Raw genomic sequence first — 11,808 nt, forward strand, 5'->3', positions numbered from 1 at the left:
GATCTTCGTTGTCGTCGAATGTCATGCTCTGGCGTCTCTACCGTAGAGATGGCAACACTGGATTCGGAACGCAATCTTGAAACGTGGATGGCCATTGGAGTCGGGTCCAGTACCTTGATAAAATCGTCCATGACAGAGAAGCCGGCAGTCAATGCTGCTATGATGTGGTATTGCTTTGAACAGCCGTTCGCTCGACCAGCTCACCAACGCCCAACTGCCGTCCTACCTTGACCTTGCGCATCGTCTCCTTTGCCTTGTTTGCCGCATCATCTCCCTCGCCTGCCTTGCCCGCACTCCCCACCTCTCCACCTTCATCCTGCCCCACGGTCGTCTCCTCTTCCCCGTCCGACTCATCCGCATCTAGCGCCTCTTGTCGTAGATAGTCCAGATCCATACGCATGCTGAAAGCGTCCTCGCCGTCCGCGTAATACTTGGCTTCGGTGCCAATCACCTTGAACCCCAGGGTATCGCGGTATAGGGCCAATGCCGCCACGTTGGACACACGCACATGCAGCGAAACGTAGACGGCGTTGTATGTCTCATACATGGCTCTTTCTGGTAAGAAATGGTGTCAGTCTCCCAGATTCATGTACTCCCCATCGACCTGATCCAAATCTTACGACTCTGGCGCATGAGCTTCTCTGCCAGCCCTAACCGCCGATGTGTCCGCATGACGCTGAGGGATGTGATGTGGCCGTGCTGAACGCCGTCGGCCGGATCTTCCTCCATCTTCGCCAGCACGTAGCCGACCACCTTGGGCGCATCGTAGGGTGTCTTCTTCGGCCGCGAAACCTATATCATACTCTGCGTTAGAGGAGCGATTTCTTGAAGACGGACTTCTCACGCACATCAACAGCGACGTAGCTTAGTTGAGGCCAGCTAAGGGCATGGTACATGTAGTATTTGCAAAAGTAGTTTTCGGGTAGATTGGTGATGTCTGCTGCCATGTTAGATCCCGTGGTCGCTCGTTGTTCGCAATCGTCGACTTGCTGGTCTGTTGGACATGCGGGATGTCCGATGGATGTAGTACGCGAATGTCCATGGCGGGCGATTTACAGTGTGGTGATGGTGAGGTGTGGTTGATGTTCAATGCTGCTTTACTTTAATATGCAAAGATGATGTCGTTCTTACCTGGTAAAAGTGAAGCGGGGCGAGCCGTTCACATGTCACAGAACAGACTCTAGAGCGCCGACTTCGACGTCCTGTCCATCGATTCGACCAGCATCACCATCATTGATCGCTACATTGCACCATACCGGGAGCTGGATTTCGCAGAGCTATGTCAACATCATAACCCATAGTACCAGGCCATCGTATTCGCAATCACCCTTCATCGTCATGGCAGCACCACCATCCAAGAAGGGACGCCTGTCGCTGTAGGTCCATTTGAGGTGTGGAAGGCACAGAGCATGTCTCGAAGCCGCCATGTCTCTCCCCACATCTCGAATATGCGAGACACATGCTCATGCTATTCAGATATGAGGATTTAATCAGCGACGATGCGCGGGCGGAGATCAAGGCTCGCGACGACCAGGCCGCGGCGGCGGCGGATGCGGCCAAGAAGAAGAAAGACGGTACCGTTTCACGATAATCGTATGGATCAAATGGCAAAATGCTCACTTGCCTCGCAAAGCCTCCCTGATGTTCAGGCCAACCAACCTGGGCAAGAAACCCGGCAACACTGCAAAGCCCAAGCCCAAGCCCAACTTCAGCGCCATGCACAAGTTCTCCTCTAGCACGTCGACCACCACGGGCGACGTGTCTGGAGGTCTAGGGTCGTCGGACGCTGTTCCGGCTTCGACAAAGTCGCAGAAGCGCGGGTTTGAGGACTKGCTGGCAAACGACGACGACGAGTTTGGATACTACGAGCGACCACGGCAGGATCGCAATGCGAAAAAGTCGAAGAAGAACTACAACAACAAGAAGAGCAAAAACGCGCAGCCTCAGCAGACGTGGTCGTACGATGACATCTACGATCCGAGCATGCCTGTTAATATCGCTCAGTATGCGAAGTCCGAGGCTGCATTTCAGTCAAAGGAACGATGGAAGATGAGACTGTTCGTTGCAAACAAGAAGGAGAGGCTGCGATTGGGACAGACTGCCAAAGGTGTGTTGCCATGTACCACGAGGTGTGATTTGATGCTGACCTGCACAGTCCGCCCGACTAACAAGGACTTTGCTCCGCCCGCAATGTCGAATGCCATGTTTGCTCCGCCACCCGAACTCAGCTCGTTAGACGATGGTCGGCCGCAGTCGTCTGGCTCCTCATCGTATCGTAAATATGATAGCGACCGCGATGACATGTCGCGCCCCTCCTTTGCAACGCCGTCTTTCGCACCACCTGCCTCTTTTGCACCACCGGTAGCCAACCTGAACAGAGAAGAAACGGCCGAGGAGGCCTACGCCCGCCGTCTTGCTCTCAGTTCAGAGGCTCCAGCTCGCCCGGTCGCGCCTTCGCCACCATTATCAGTTGCGCAAAAGACCGTCACACCCGAGGAGCTAGAGAAGCGGGCCAAAGCAGCCCAACAGATTGCAGCGCTGAAAGCCAAAATGGCCGCAAAGACTGCCACGCCAGCGACCTCACACACGCCTGCACCGATATCCGAGCGAGCGCCGTCGCCAGCTGCCAGGCAAACTTTTGTTCCAGCTGCTGCACCAGCGCAGAGCTACACTCAGGAGGACCTCGATGCGCTACAAGCAGTGCTTAAGCAGCCTGACTATCCCGAGCGAGATCCATCTCCAGAAGTAAGTATCACGACATCTTCGACAGGCATGCCCTATAGTAGAGGTCCTGTCCGTGAAGAGGCCGTGAGAGGTGCTGGATTTGCTCCCACAATCTCCGGCGCGCCAACTTATAACTATGGTTTCCCTGGTGTCGCACCTCATATGGACGCCCGAATTGCTACGCAGACACAATCCCCAGCCCCTGAAGCTCCCACTCAGGAGGAACCTGCATCTGCCGACGCCGAGGAGCCTAGCAGACGCCCCGGCCAAGAACGCTTCGCGGAACGTCTCCTCAAGAAGATGGGCTGGGAGAAGGGCCAGGGACTGGGAGCGAGTAACGATGGTATCACAACCGCCATCGTCATGAAAGCCGACAAACGTAAACGTGTCCCTGGCAGTAAAGCCGGTCCCATGCCCGCCATGGGCAAGATCGTCGGCGGCAACAAGAAGAAGACAGACTCCACCGACGACACCCCTCACGGCAACATGTCCGAAGTCATCAAACTGGAAGGCATGCTCAAAGGTCTGGACGTCGATTTGGAAATCGCCGACAACAATCTCATGCAGGAGATTGGCGATCACATGGGAGAGATGTTTGGCAAAGTCGAACGATTGTTCATTCGGAGGGCACACATGGGCGGAAATGAGGAGGTGTTTGTTCGATTCACGTCTCAATTGAGTGCTTTGAGGGCTGTCAAGGGTATGGATGGCGAGGAGTTTGCGGGGAATATGGTCCAGGGAAAGTTTTGGGATTCCGGCAAGTTTGATCGCGGCGAGTATGAGTGAGTATGAGAGGCCGGCGGATGTGACTTTTTGACCTGAGAGATATTATTCATGGTTTGGTCGGTGGTCTGGGTGATAATTGGAGATGCCGGTGGCTGGCGGTATCCGATGTACGTTAACTTTCTCACGAGATGGATTCATTGTAACAACAGTGGGCGATACTTCCTCGCATCAAAGGTCAATTCCAGCAGTAGCAGTACATGTGAATTTGTCGGCCCATTCATCTATTCATCTACATCCCATCATCTATCCCGGACGTTCCAGACCCGCCACTGGAATCTAGTGACCCAGTATTATGATGATGTTCTTCCTCGCATCGCCCCTGCGTCTTCCTTTCCGTCCGCCGAATTTCCCATCCGCCCACTTACTCCTTGTAAGCAGCCTCGTGACTGTCAATAGCCCGACCACTAGGGTCCGTTTGCTTGCTCCACGTCGGTGTCCACCTCATGACCGTGCTTGCGCAATATGGTGGGAAGTGCTCATCGAACATACACCTGTACCAGTATGCCTCCTTTGAATCCGGAATATCGTCACCCCAGTGTGGCTTGTCCTTTCGAATTGTCGCTTCCACCATCTGCTCATCGGTAACCATCTTCTTCGCCTCGTCTTTGAGACCGTCGATCCAGCCGTATCCCACACCATCGCTGAACTGCTCCTTCTGTCTCCAGAGAATGTGCTTGGGCAGGTATGGCTTTGCGCCTGGCTCGCCCTCGGTATCGAACGCTTTGCGAAGAATGTACTTCTCAATCCTCTCACCCTTGACGATCATCTTCTCCTGTGGGTCGATCGCCATGGAAGTCTCGAGGAACTCCTTGTCGAGGAATGGCACACGCGCTTCCACTCCCCACGCAGAGGTGGATTTGTTGGCACGCAGACAATCCGCAAGATGCAAGTTCTTGACTCTCCGTACCGTCTCCTCGTGGAATGCCTTCTTGTCGGGTGCGTTGCCAAAGTAGAGGTATCCACCAAAGATCTCGTCCGAGCCCTCGCCCGAAAGCACCATCTTCACGCCCATGGCTTTGATCTTGCGGGAGAGGAGGAACATGGGTGTGCTAGCGCGAATGGTGGTGACATCGAATGTCTCAAGGTGGTAGATGACATCGAACAAGGCGTCGAGACCTTCTTGAATGGTAAAGGTGAATGAGTGGTGGCGGGTTCCGAGGTAGCGGGCGACTTCGAGAGCGGCTTTGCCATCGGGAGAGCCGGGGAGACCGATGGAGAACGAGTTGAGCTGGGAAAGAACGGGGACAGAGTTGAGGTGGTACTCCTCATCGATGCCGGCCAATTCCTCGTCAGCTGGAGGACCTTCCTGAGAGATGTTGGCGGCGACGCCATTGAGGGAGGGACTGGCAGTGCCAGAGAGCAGAGCTTGTTGCTTGGCGTAGTCCTTCTGCAGGCGGACTGTCTCACGCTGGGCAATTGCAGCGACAAGAGAGCTGTCCAGACCTCCGGAAAGAAGCACACCATATGGTACCTCGGCCATTAGCCGCTTGCGAACGGATCGCTCAAAAGTTTCACGAATGAGCTTGAGATCGAGCGGGGTGGAAGGAACGTTGGTGGGCTCCATCAGCCACTTGGGTGTGAAGTAGCGAGTAAGAGTGTCAGTCTTGCTGTCGTAGACGTGGCCTGGTGGGAAGGCATCGATTGTGTCACAAACAGGGTGCAGGCACTTGAGTTCACTGGCAAAGTATACGGCGCCCGGTGTGCTCGATGAGCGGCCAATGTAGAATGTGGTAATGCCGATCGGGTCGCGTGCAGCGACGAGACGATCCTGCTTCTTGTCGTGCAAAACCCAGCTGAACATGCCGTCCAGGTGTCTACACACTGCCCGTTAGCTACATGACCCACACAGCACATGCCTTTTTTGAACGTACTTGGGAGCGTCCAGGCCATATTGCTCATAAAGAGGAATGATGACCTCGCAGTCGGAGTGTGTCTTGAATGGGTATGGCGTTGGCAACTGCTTTCGCAGGATCTTGAACGGGGTCAGACATGTCCAATGTAACATTTCCTTCTCATTAACCCACCTTGTGGTTGTAGATCTCGCCATTGACGGCCAGGGCAATGCTCTCGTCCTTGTTGAGAATGGGCTGAGCGCCCGTGTCAATGCCGACAATTGACAAACGCTCGTGCACAAGAATGGTCTGGTCCGAGGTGTGGTTGCCGCTCCAATCGGGGCCACGGTGCTTGACCTGCTTGCCCATACGCAGAGCGGTGGGGCGGAATGTCTTCACATCCGGATGGTGGTGGCAGGCGAAGATGCCACACATGGTGGGCGGAGGACGAGTGTTTCTGGCGGGGCATTCTGATCAGCATGTGAAAGACGATTGGGGACGATTGGAGGATTTTTGGATTCACCAGAAGCGGATGGTCTTGCGGCGTTGGATGTGGTATGTTGCTGGAAGCACGACAACGGGGTGGGAGGTGTTTGTGGTTGTTGCTGTTGTTGAATAGACAAGAGAGTAGTGGGGTTGGTCCTCGGCGAGACGATATGTAGTCAATGGCTGCTTGAGTCACAATTTCGAATTCGCCGAAGTCGCTTACCTACCGTCGCGTGTCCCTTACCTTAGTGGTGGCTTTCACGCTACTGTAAAGTATTGGTTGACCCAATCAAATTGGCGTGGAATTAGGGCGCGATATTGATGGGAGGAAATGATGATAAGATATTGCCCGTGGATGGTTGCCATGGTCAACATGTCGGTGGAAAGTCTCACTTCCGTGCCAGCCAGTCTATTCCAAAATTGTATACATTGGTATGAGATCAGACCAAGATACAATCAAGCAGCCGTTCGGTGCACGTTATGACCCGAGTAATGAAGAGATTCAGAGAAGCTCCATGGAATCGTCCATAATTTACTGCGACTCTAAGTTTAGGTGACAGTTGACGCCATGTGAGGATCGCCCGGCAAGCCGCAGGGTCCTTCAACCTTGGATGGGATGAGCCCTCGTTTCGTGCATGTGAGAAAACATTATTCGAGGCATGTCTTTGGCGGGCCGATCAGCGACATCCCCATTCAATCAATCCATCGTGGATCAAGCCTCCCTGTTCCACTCTGGATGGTCTTGACGCTGCTATTTCCGAYCCAATCCTGTTCAATTCATCCTCCTCTCATCTGCCAAGTTTGAGCACCCACGCCCAACTTACATAACACACGTTGGCCAGCCACGCAACGCCGCGTGTAGCTCACGAGCAAGGAATGGTGTCGCGGATCCCTGCTCGCGAATGATGTAAAGGGCAGGCAGGCAGACTACCCAAGGTCCTGACTGCACCGCCATGTCCTCCACCTCGACCAATGTCAGCGTCAGCGTCAACGAGCATGTCAACAAGATGAGGAGTGCCATCACCTCCGCCGCCACTTCCCTCCGCGGGCCTCGCACCCGCTCCACCTCCCTCTCCACCGTCGTCCCGGACGAGCACGACCAAGACTTCCTTCCCGAACTGGCCGCATGTGCCGCATCAATCCTCTATCTTTCCCCGGATCCATCGCCCGAAGGCCGCCCCATTTACATCCTCAACGCCGCTGCCTTTCCCGACACCTTCGACGTCGACTACGACAGTCTGCTGGCCTACGTCCTGGCCCGGCTGCCAGGCGAGGATGAGCTGCTGTCCGGCACCGAGTACGAGATCGTCTTCTTCGCCGGCGGCACACCAGAAAGCGCCTCTTCCTCCGATACCAAAAAGCAGACTCCCTCCCCGGGCTGGTTCTTGCAGGCATATCATGTGCTCAGCCGGGCGACGAGGAAGAAGCTGCAAAGACTATACATTGTGCATCCACGAACGTGGGTGAGGGTGTTGATAAACATCTTCGGGACGATAGTCTCGCCTAAAGTGCGCCGCAAGATCGTCCATGCCACCACCTTGACCCAACTGGCTTTGCATCTCCCAATCGAGAAACTTCTCATTCCGCCAAGCGTATACCTACACGACAGAAAACTTGCACCAGAAATCTACGTCCCATATGCTACAGGGAAGCGGGCGTTTGGGGTCAGACATCCTCTACCAAGAAATCTCGACACAGGCGCAACAAGACTGCCGCGAGTGCTGCGGGAGGCGACCAGCTTCCTTCTCCTGCCAGCCAACACCAGAACAGAAGGTCTGTTCCGCATTCCACCACACTCCGTTCTGATCAACGTGTTGAAGGAAGCATATGATCGTGGGCAGCRATACATCGTCTGGAAAGAAAAAGGCGCGACGCTTTGCCAGCCTGGAATCTCTCCCGATCTCGTTGACGAAGTCCGATTGGAAGATGCCTATGGCGTCCACTTGGCTGCCTCGCTCGTCAAACTCTGGTACCKCGAGCTTTATTCTCCCATCTTTCCCGAGTCGAGCTATGCTGTGTTGAGAGAAAAGTACAGTGGCGAGATCACGCCTGAAGATCTGGTGGATCTCATCCTTCCAGCTAGTTCGACCTCGCCCCTCAGCCAGACAAGTAGGGAGATTCTGACAAGACATCTGCTGCCACTTCTCAACATCGTGGCGAGCCGTGCAGCCAGCAACAAAATGACGTCGGAGAACCTGGCAATTTTATTCTCCATGTGCCTGATCTGCGGGTCTAATCAATTGGAAGATGGGAGAATATCAACCACAGTGAGGAAGATTCTTCAGTCAGCGATTGACATGTGGCCACAACTGAGAGCTGGGATGGGAATTGAGAGTCGGGCGTTCGATATTGATCTCCTGCCGCCCACTGACACCAGGGACAGCGAGGACCCTTTGGAAGAAGCACGACCAAGGCCGACAGGGGTAGAAGAAGAACGACACAGAATATTCATGAACGATTCTGATGGCAGCACAGCTCGCTCCCGATCGGCATCTTCGAATGAAGAAAAGGCTCCGGCACTGCCTCCGCGACGGTCTAGGGCGGCCTCTATTAAGGCCGCACTCGGGGTCCCCTCTCTTCCCAAGAGAAAGCTTGCACCGCATCATAATGCCCCAGAACAAGTTATACCGAGTGGCGGGTCGTCGCAGAAGCGAGATGATGTGCCGAACCATCCCATCTACGACGCCAGCATGACTGCGGAACCTCCGCGGTACTCTTCCATTTTCGACCATAATGGCGGACAGCTGGTCGATGTCGGCGTTGAGGATAGCCAGACGCCTGCGAACGGATTCGGACCACCCAGGCGAGCGGACTACAGCTACGAGGGGGACAGCAAGGGCCGGGAGAAGTTGGTAGGACGGCCACTGGAAGGCTTGGCGAAGGCGAATAGTTTTAGGCGAAAGCCCGTTGAACGTGGAGCTTCTGGCGAGAGTAAGGCGGAGTCCGAGATCATTGCCGCTGGATCTAGCCCCAAGAGCAGTAAGATTGACGACCAATCGGGCGGCGTAGAGGACCACAGCAACAACGTCGCTCAAGACGATCATCAAGTCCCAGCGCAGCCATTGCCGTCCCCCTCACAAACCAACGCCATGCTTGCACGCATGGCCGCCCAACAAGCCAACACGAACCTCGCACAGCGCATCACTCTTGACACCCCACCGACGGACTCGAAATCGCCGGGTACCATTACTTGCGCGCCTGGCAGGATTAACAATCCTTCACAGCCTCCTCAGAGATCCCTTTCTACCCCTCTTTCCACAGAACCAGATGCAGCCTTCCGGAAACCTTCATGGCCGGCTTCTGCGATTCGTCCATCGACAAGCAATGAATTGCAAGTCCCACCACCTCGCATACCACGCGTGAGAGCTGCGAGTCCGGGATTATTGAAACGAATGAGCAGTTTGGAAGTCACGTCTTCTTCCTCCTCCATGGATTCAGGAGCGCGGAAAGGAGAGAAGCCGGTGAATCTTAGGCAGACGAGCGTTGATGACTTGAGGCGATTGTATGAAGAACGGGCGGGGACTGTGAGGGAATTAGTGCGGAGTAGGAGTGGTGGGAGAACCGCTTGATTACTTCTTTTGAGAATTCTTTCCATCTCGAGGCGAGTCATGTGCCTTTTTGGTTTTTGGAATTGAAGCGTTGGGCGGGTGTGGGTTGCACGTACCATTGTTTTTTTTTTGGTTTTGTTTCTGGGATTGCATTGCGTATGACAGAATAGTGAATGAGGAATGGAGGATGGTGTATTGATACCCTTGGGGACGTATTGCAACTGGACTGACTGGTCATAATCTTCTCTGCTCGTGGTATTCAAGTCATCATTGCTCGTCTTCACATGCATGCCGCCTTACGGTCCAGGCACACGAATATTTATGTTTGCGCTTCCTTGTCGTGCGTACATCGACGACTACCACACTCGCGGAAGGGGAAGCTACAAGCATCATGATAAGAAGTCGACCTTTGATTCTTCTCCATGGTGCTGTCGTCATTATTGCCCACGTTTTCCTAAAGTGGACTGCTTGCATTCAGGGCGACCAAACTTCAGGACCTATATCATTCAGCCTTGGCACTTCGTACGCCTCTCTAGCACATAACATACATACAGATAAGGTAGATTCATTCGTTGCCATCATCAGTCAACTCGGCGGTTCTCTTCCCATTCATTCAATCATCTCTTCTTCACGAGCTTCACTTTTTTGCACTGCACACATCATCCGCATGCCAAAAATCTAGCTCGCCTCAAGTTTTTGTGTGTATGCATTGACCATCATCATCTTGTTCACGCGCAAGCAAGCAAGCAAGCAAGCAAGCACTTCTCTTGCTCAATTTCGTCACGTAACTGACGTCCTCACGGGGATTCCACAACCTCTTCTATCATCAAGCCTTGGACTGGCAATGGACAGCGGCTGAGGGCGGGCGATATGGCTCTTACTCCATCATAGTCTTTCAATCGACAGGCAATTTGTTTTGTGGCTTCTTTCTTTCCTTTTCTTCTTTGCGCCCAAGGACTCGACTTTTTTTTTTAGAACAGGGGAAATCTTCTTTCTCCAGGATCAAAATCACGAAACCGCAAAATMAAGCATCCACCACAGTCTCGCTCTTCTCCTTGACCTTTTCCGATCGTTCTCGTCAAACGCCTTCCTGCCCGAGCGTCCAGCTTCGTCCGGTGTTCGGGGTATCAACCGCAGTCCATTGAAGATCTCCTTGATGTTGTCCCTTCTGACTCTCGGCTGATTTCCCATGATATTGATGGTGAGAAGCTTAGGCCTTCACTCAGTAAGGATTGTACCCACGGCCGCCTCCGCCACGACCACGGTATCCACCACGGTATCCTCCGCGAGGAGCGAATGGTGGGGGCCCGTAACCACCTCCACGTCCTCCACCTCCCATGTATGGAGGCGGCGCGCCATAACCTCCGCCGAAGCCACCTCCACCTCCACGACCACCTCTTGGACCTCCGCGTCCACCGCCTCGACCACCCCGGTTCATGCCTGGCAAGTTCGTTCGCTTCGGCACAACCTGTATATCGACCAGTCAGCTCCGATTTTTTCTATCCGCATCTTCTAGAACGTACCTTGATACTCCGACCCCGAAACTGGCTATCATTCAACACCAACGCCGGCGTCACCAAGTTCGGCTCCGAGAACTCCACATACGCGTATCCCTTGGGATGGCCCGTGAACTTGTCCAACAGAATCGTCACGCGGTTGATGCTCCCACAGCTCTGGAAGTGACTCTGAATCTCCTCAGGCGATGCGCCATAATCCACGTTGCCGACAAAGATGCTGCGCGCATCAATGTCCTCCTTGTTCTCGCGCAAGTCGTTGGCTTGCGAATCGATGGAAGCTTGCATTTCGCGGAGCTTCGCGGCTTCGGCCTCCATTTCCTCGACGCGCTTCTTCATCGCCGCGATCTCTTCCTCGTCGGCATTGACGTCCTCATTGTCTTCGGGCATGCGGTCGAGGTCGCGATCGGAAGCCTCGACATCCTCACGCTTTGGAGAGGTGGAAGCCATGGTTGTGGATGAGGCCGGAGATGTTGTAGTATCGGTAGTTCTGGGCGCGCGCGTTAGGTCTGCGGGCATGGCGCGAAAGCGGAGAGAAGGAGTGGCTATGTACCTGGTTAGTTCGGTGCAGTGACAAATCGAGTCGAGTCCGATGTATTTGGAAGGAGATAGTCCGTGGATGTGCAATGTTGGAGGTGATGTGGATGTAATTGTGCACAGAAGGGAGCTGAGCTTCAAGTAGGTCAGGAAGTTGTCATTAAGGTTTGACCGGCGAWCATCCACAGATCCAGAATCGCGCTTGTGAAAGAAAGGCTTCGGGGAGCTGCCGTGAACGTGAAGTGACTTAACGAGCTTGAGACATGTGAAGATTGTACCGTGATTGACGGAGAACAAGAAGAAAGCTCATTCTTTCAAACACAGAGATTAACAGGGTTAATGTCGCAACAATTACTTCAAAGTGATCATCAACTTGTCATT

The 11,808-nt window shown here is 54.0% G+C and overlaps 5 protein-coding genes; 2 read left to right on the forward strand and 3 right to left on the reverse strand.

Moving 5' to 3' along the window:
- Positions 1–157: 157 nt before the first annotated feature.
- RCC_06760 (related to N-terminal acetyltransferase complex subunit ARD1) lies at positions 158–1,042 on the reverse strand (the record flags this gene model as incomplete). XM_023772021.1 has 4 exons in its annotated part: positions 158–555; positions 621–792; positions 849–937; positions 991–1,042. 4 exons carry the CDS (start codon positions 1,040–1,042, stop codon positions 158–160), a joined length of 711 nt encoding a protein of 236 aa, XP_023627789.1.
- Positions 1,043–1,338: 296 nt separating this feature from the next.
- RCC_06761 (uncharacterized protein) lies at positions 1,339–3,510 on the forward strand (the record flags this gene model as incomplete). XM_023772022.1 has 4 exons in its annotated part: positions 1,339–1,376; positions 1,477–1,574; positions 1,634–2,107; positions 2,156–3,510. The coding sequence occupies 4 exons, from the start codon at positions 1,339–1,341 to the stop codon at positions 3,508–3,510; spliced, it is 1,965 nt and encodes a 654-aa protein (XP_023627790.1).
- A 361-nt stretch (positions 3,511–3,871) lies between these two features.
- On the reverse strand, positions 3,872–5,777 carry RCC_06762 (probable asparagine synthetase 1; the record flags this gene model as incomplete). XM_023772023.1 has 3 exons in its annotated part: positions 3,872–5,324; positions 5,382–5,482; positions 5,535–5,777. 3 exons carry the CDS (start codon positions 5,775–5,777, stop codon positions 3,872–3,874), a joined length of 1,797 nt encoding a protein of 598 aa, XP_023627791.1.
- A 1,004-nt stretch (positions 5,778–6,781) lies between these two features.
- RCC_06763 (uncharacterized protein) lies at positions 6,782–9,397 on the forward strand (the record flags this gene model as incomplete). The annotated part of the gene is made up of 1 exon (XM_023772024.1): positions 6,782–9,397. The coding sequence occupies one exon, from the start codon at positions 6,782–6,784 to the stop codon at positions 9,395–9,397; it is 2,616 nt and encodes an 871-aa protein (XP_023627792.1).
- A 1,201-nt stretch (positions 9,398–10,598) lies between these two features.
- Positions 10,599–11,340, reverse strand: RCC_06764 (related to polyadenylate-binding protein 2 (Poly(A)-binding protein 2); the record flags this gene model as incomplete). XM_023772025.1 has 2 exons in its annotated part: positions 10,599–10,844; positions 10,900–11,340. The coding sequence occupies 2 exons, from the start codon at positions 11,338–11,340 to the stop codon at positions 10,599–10,601; spliced, it is 687 nt and encodes a 228-aa protein (XP_023627793.1).
- Between the last annotated feature and the right edge of the window lie 468 nt (positions 11,341–11,808).

The sequence above is a fragment of the Ramularia collo-cygni genome (assembly GCF_900074925.1).
Source record: "Ramularia collo-cygni strain URUG2 genome assembly, contig: RCC_scaffold10, whole genome shotgun sequence".
Taxonomy (NCBI): Eukaryota; Fungi; Ascomycota; class Dothideomycetes; order Mycosphaerellales; family Mycosphaerellaceae; genus Ramularia; species Ramularia collo-cygni.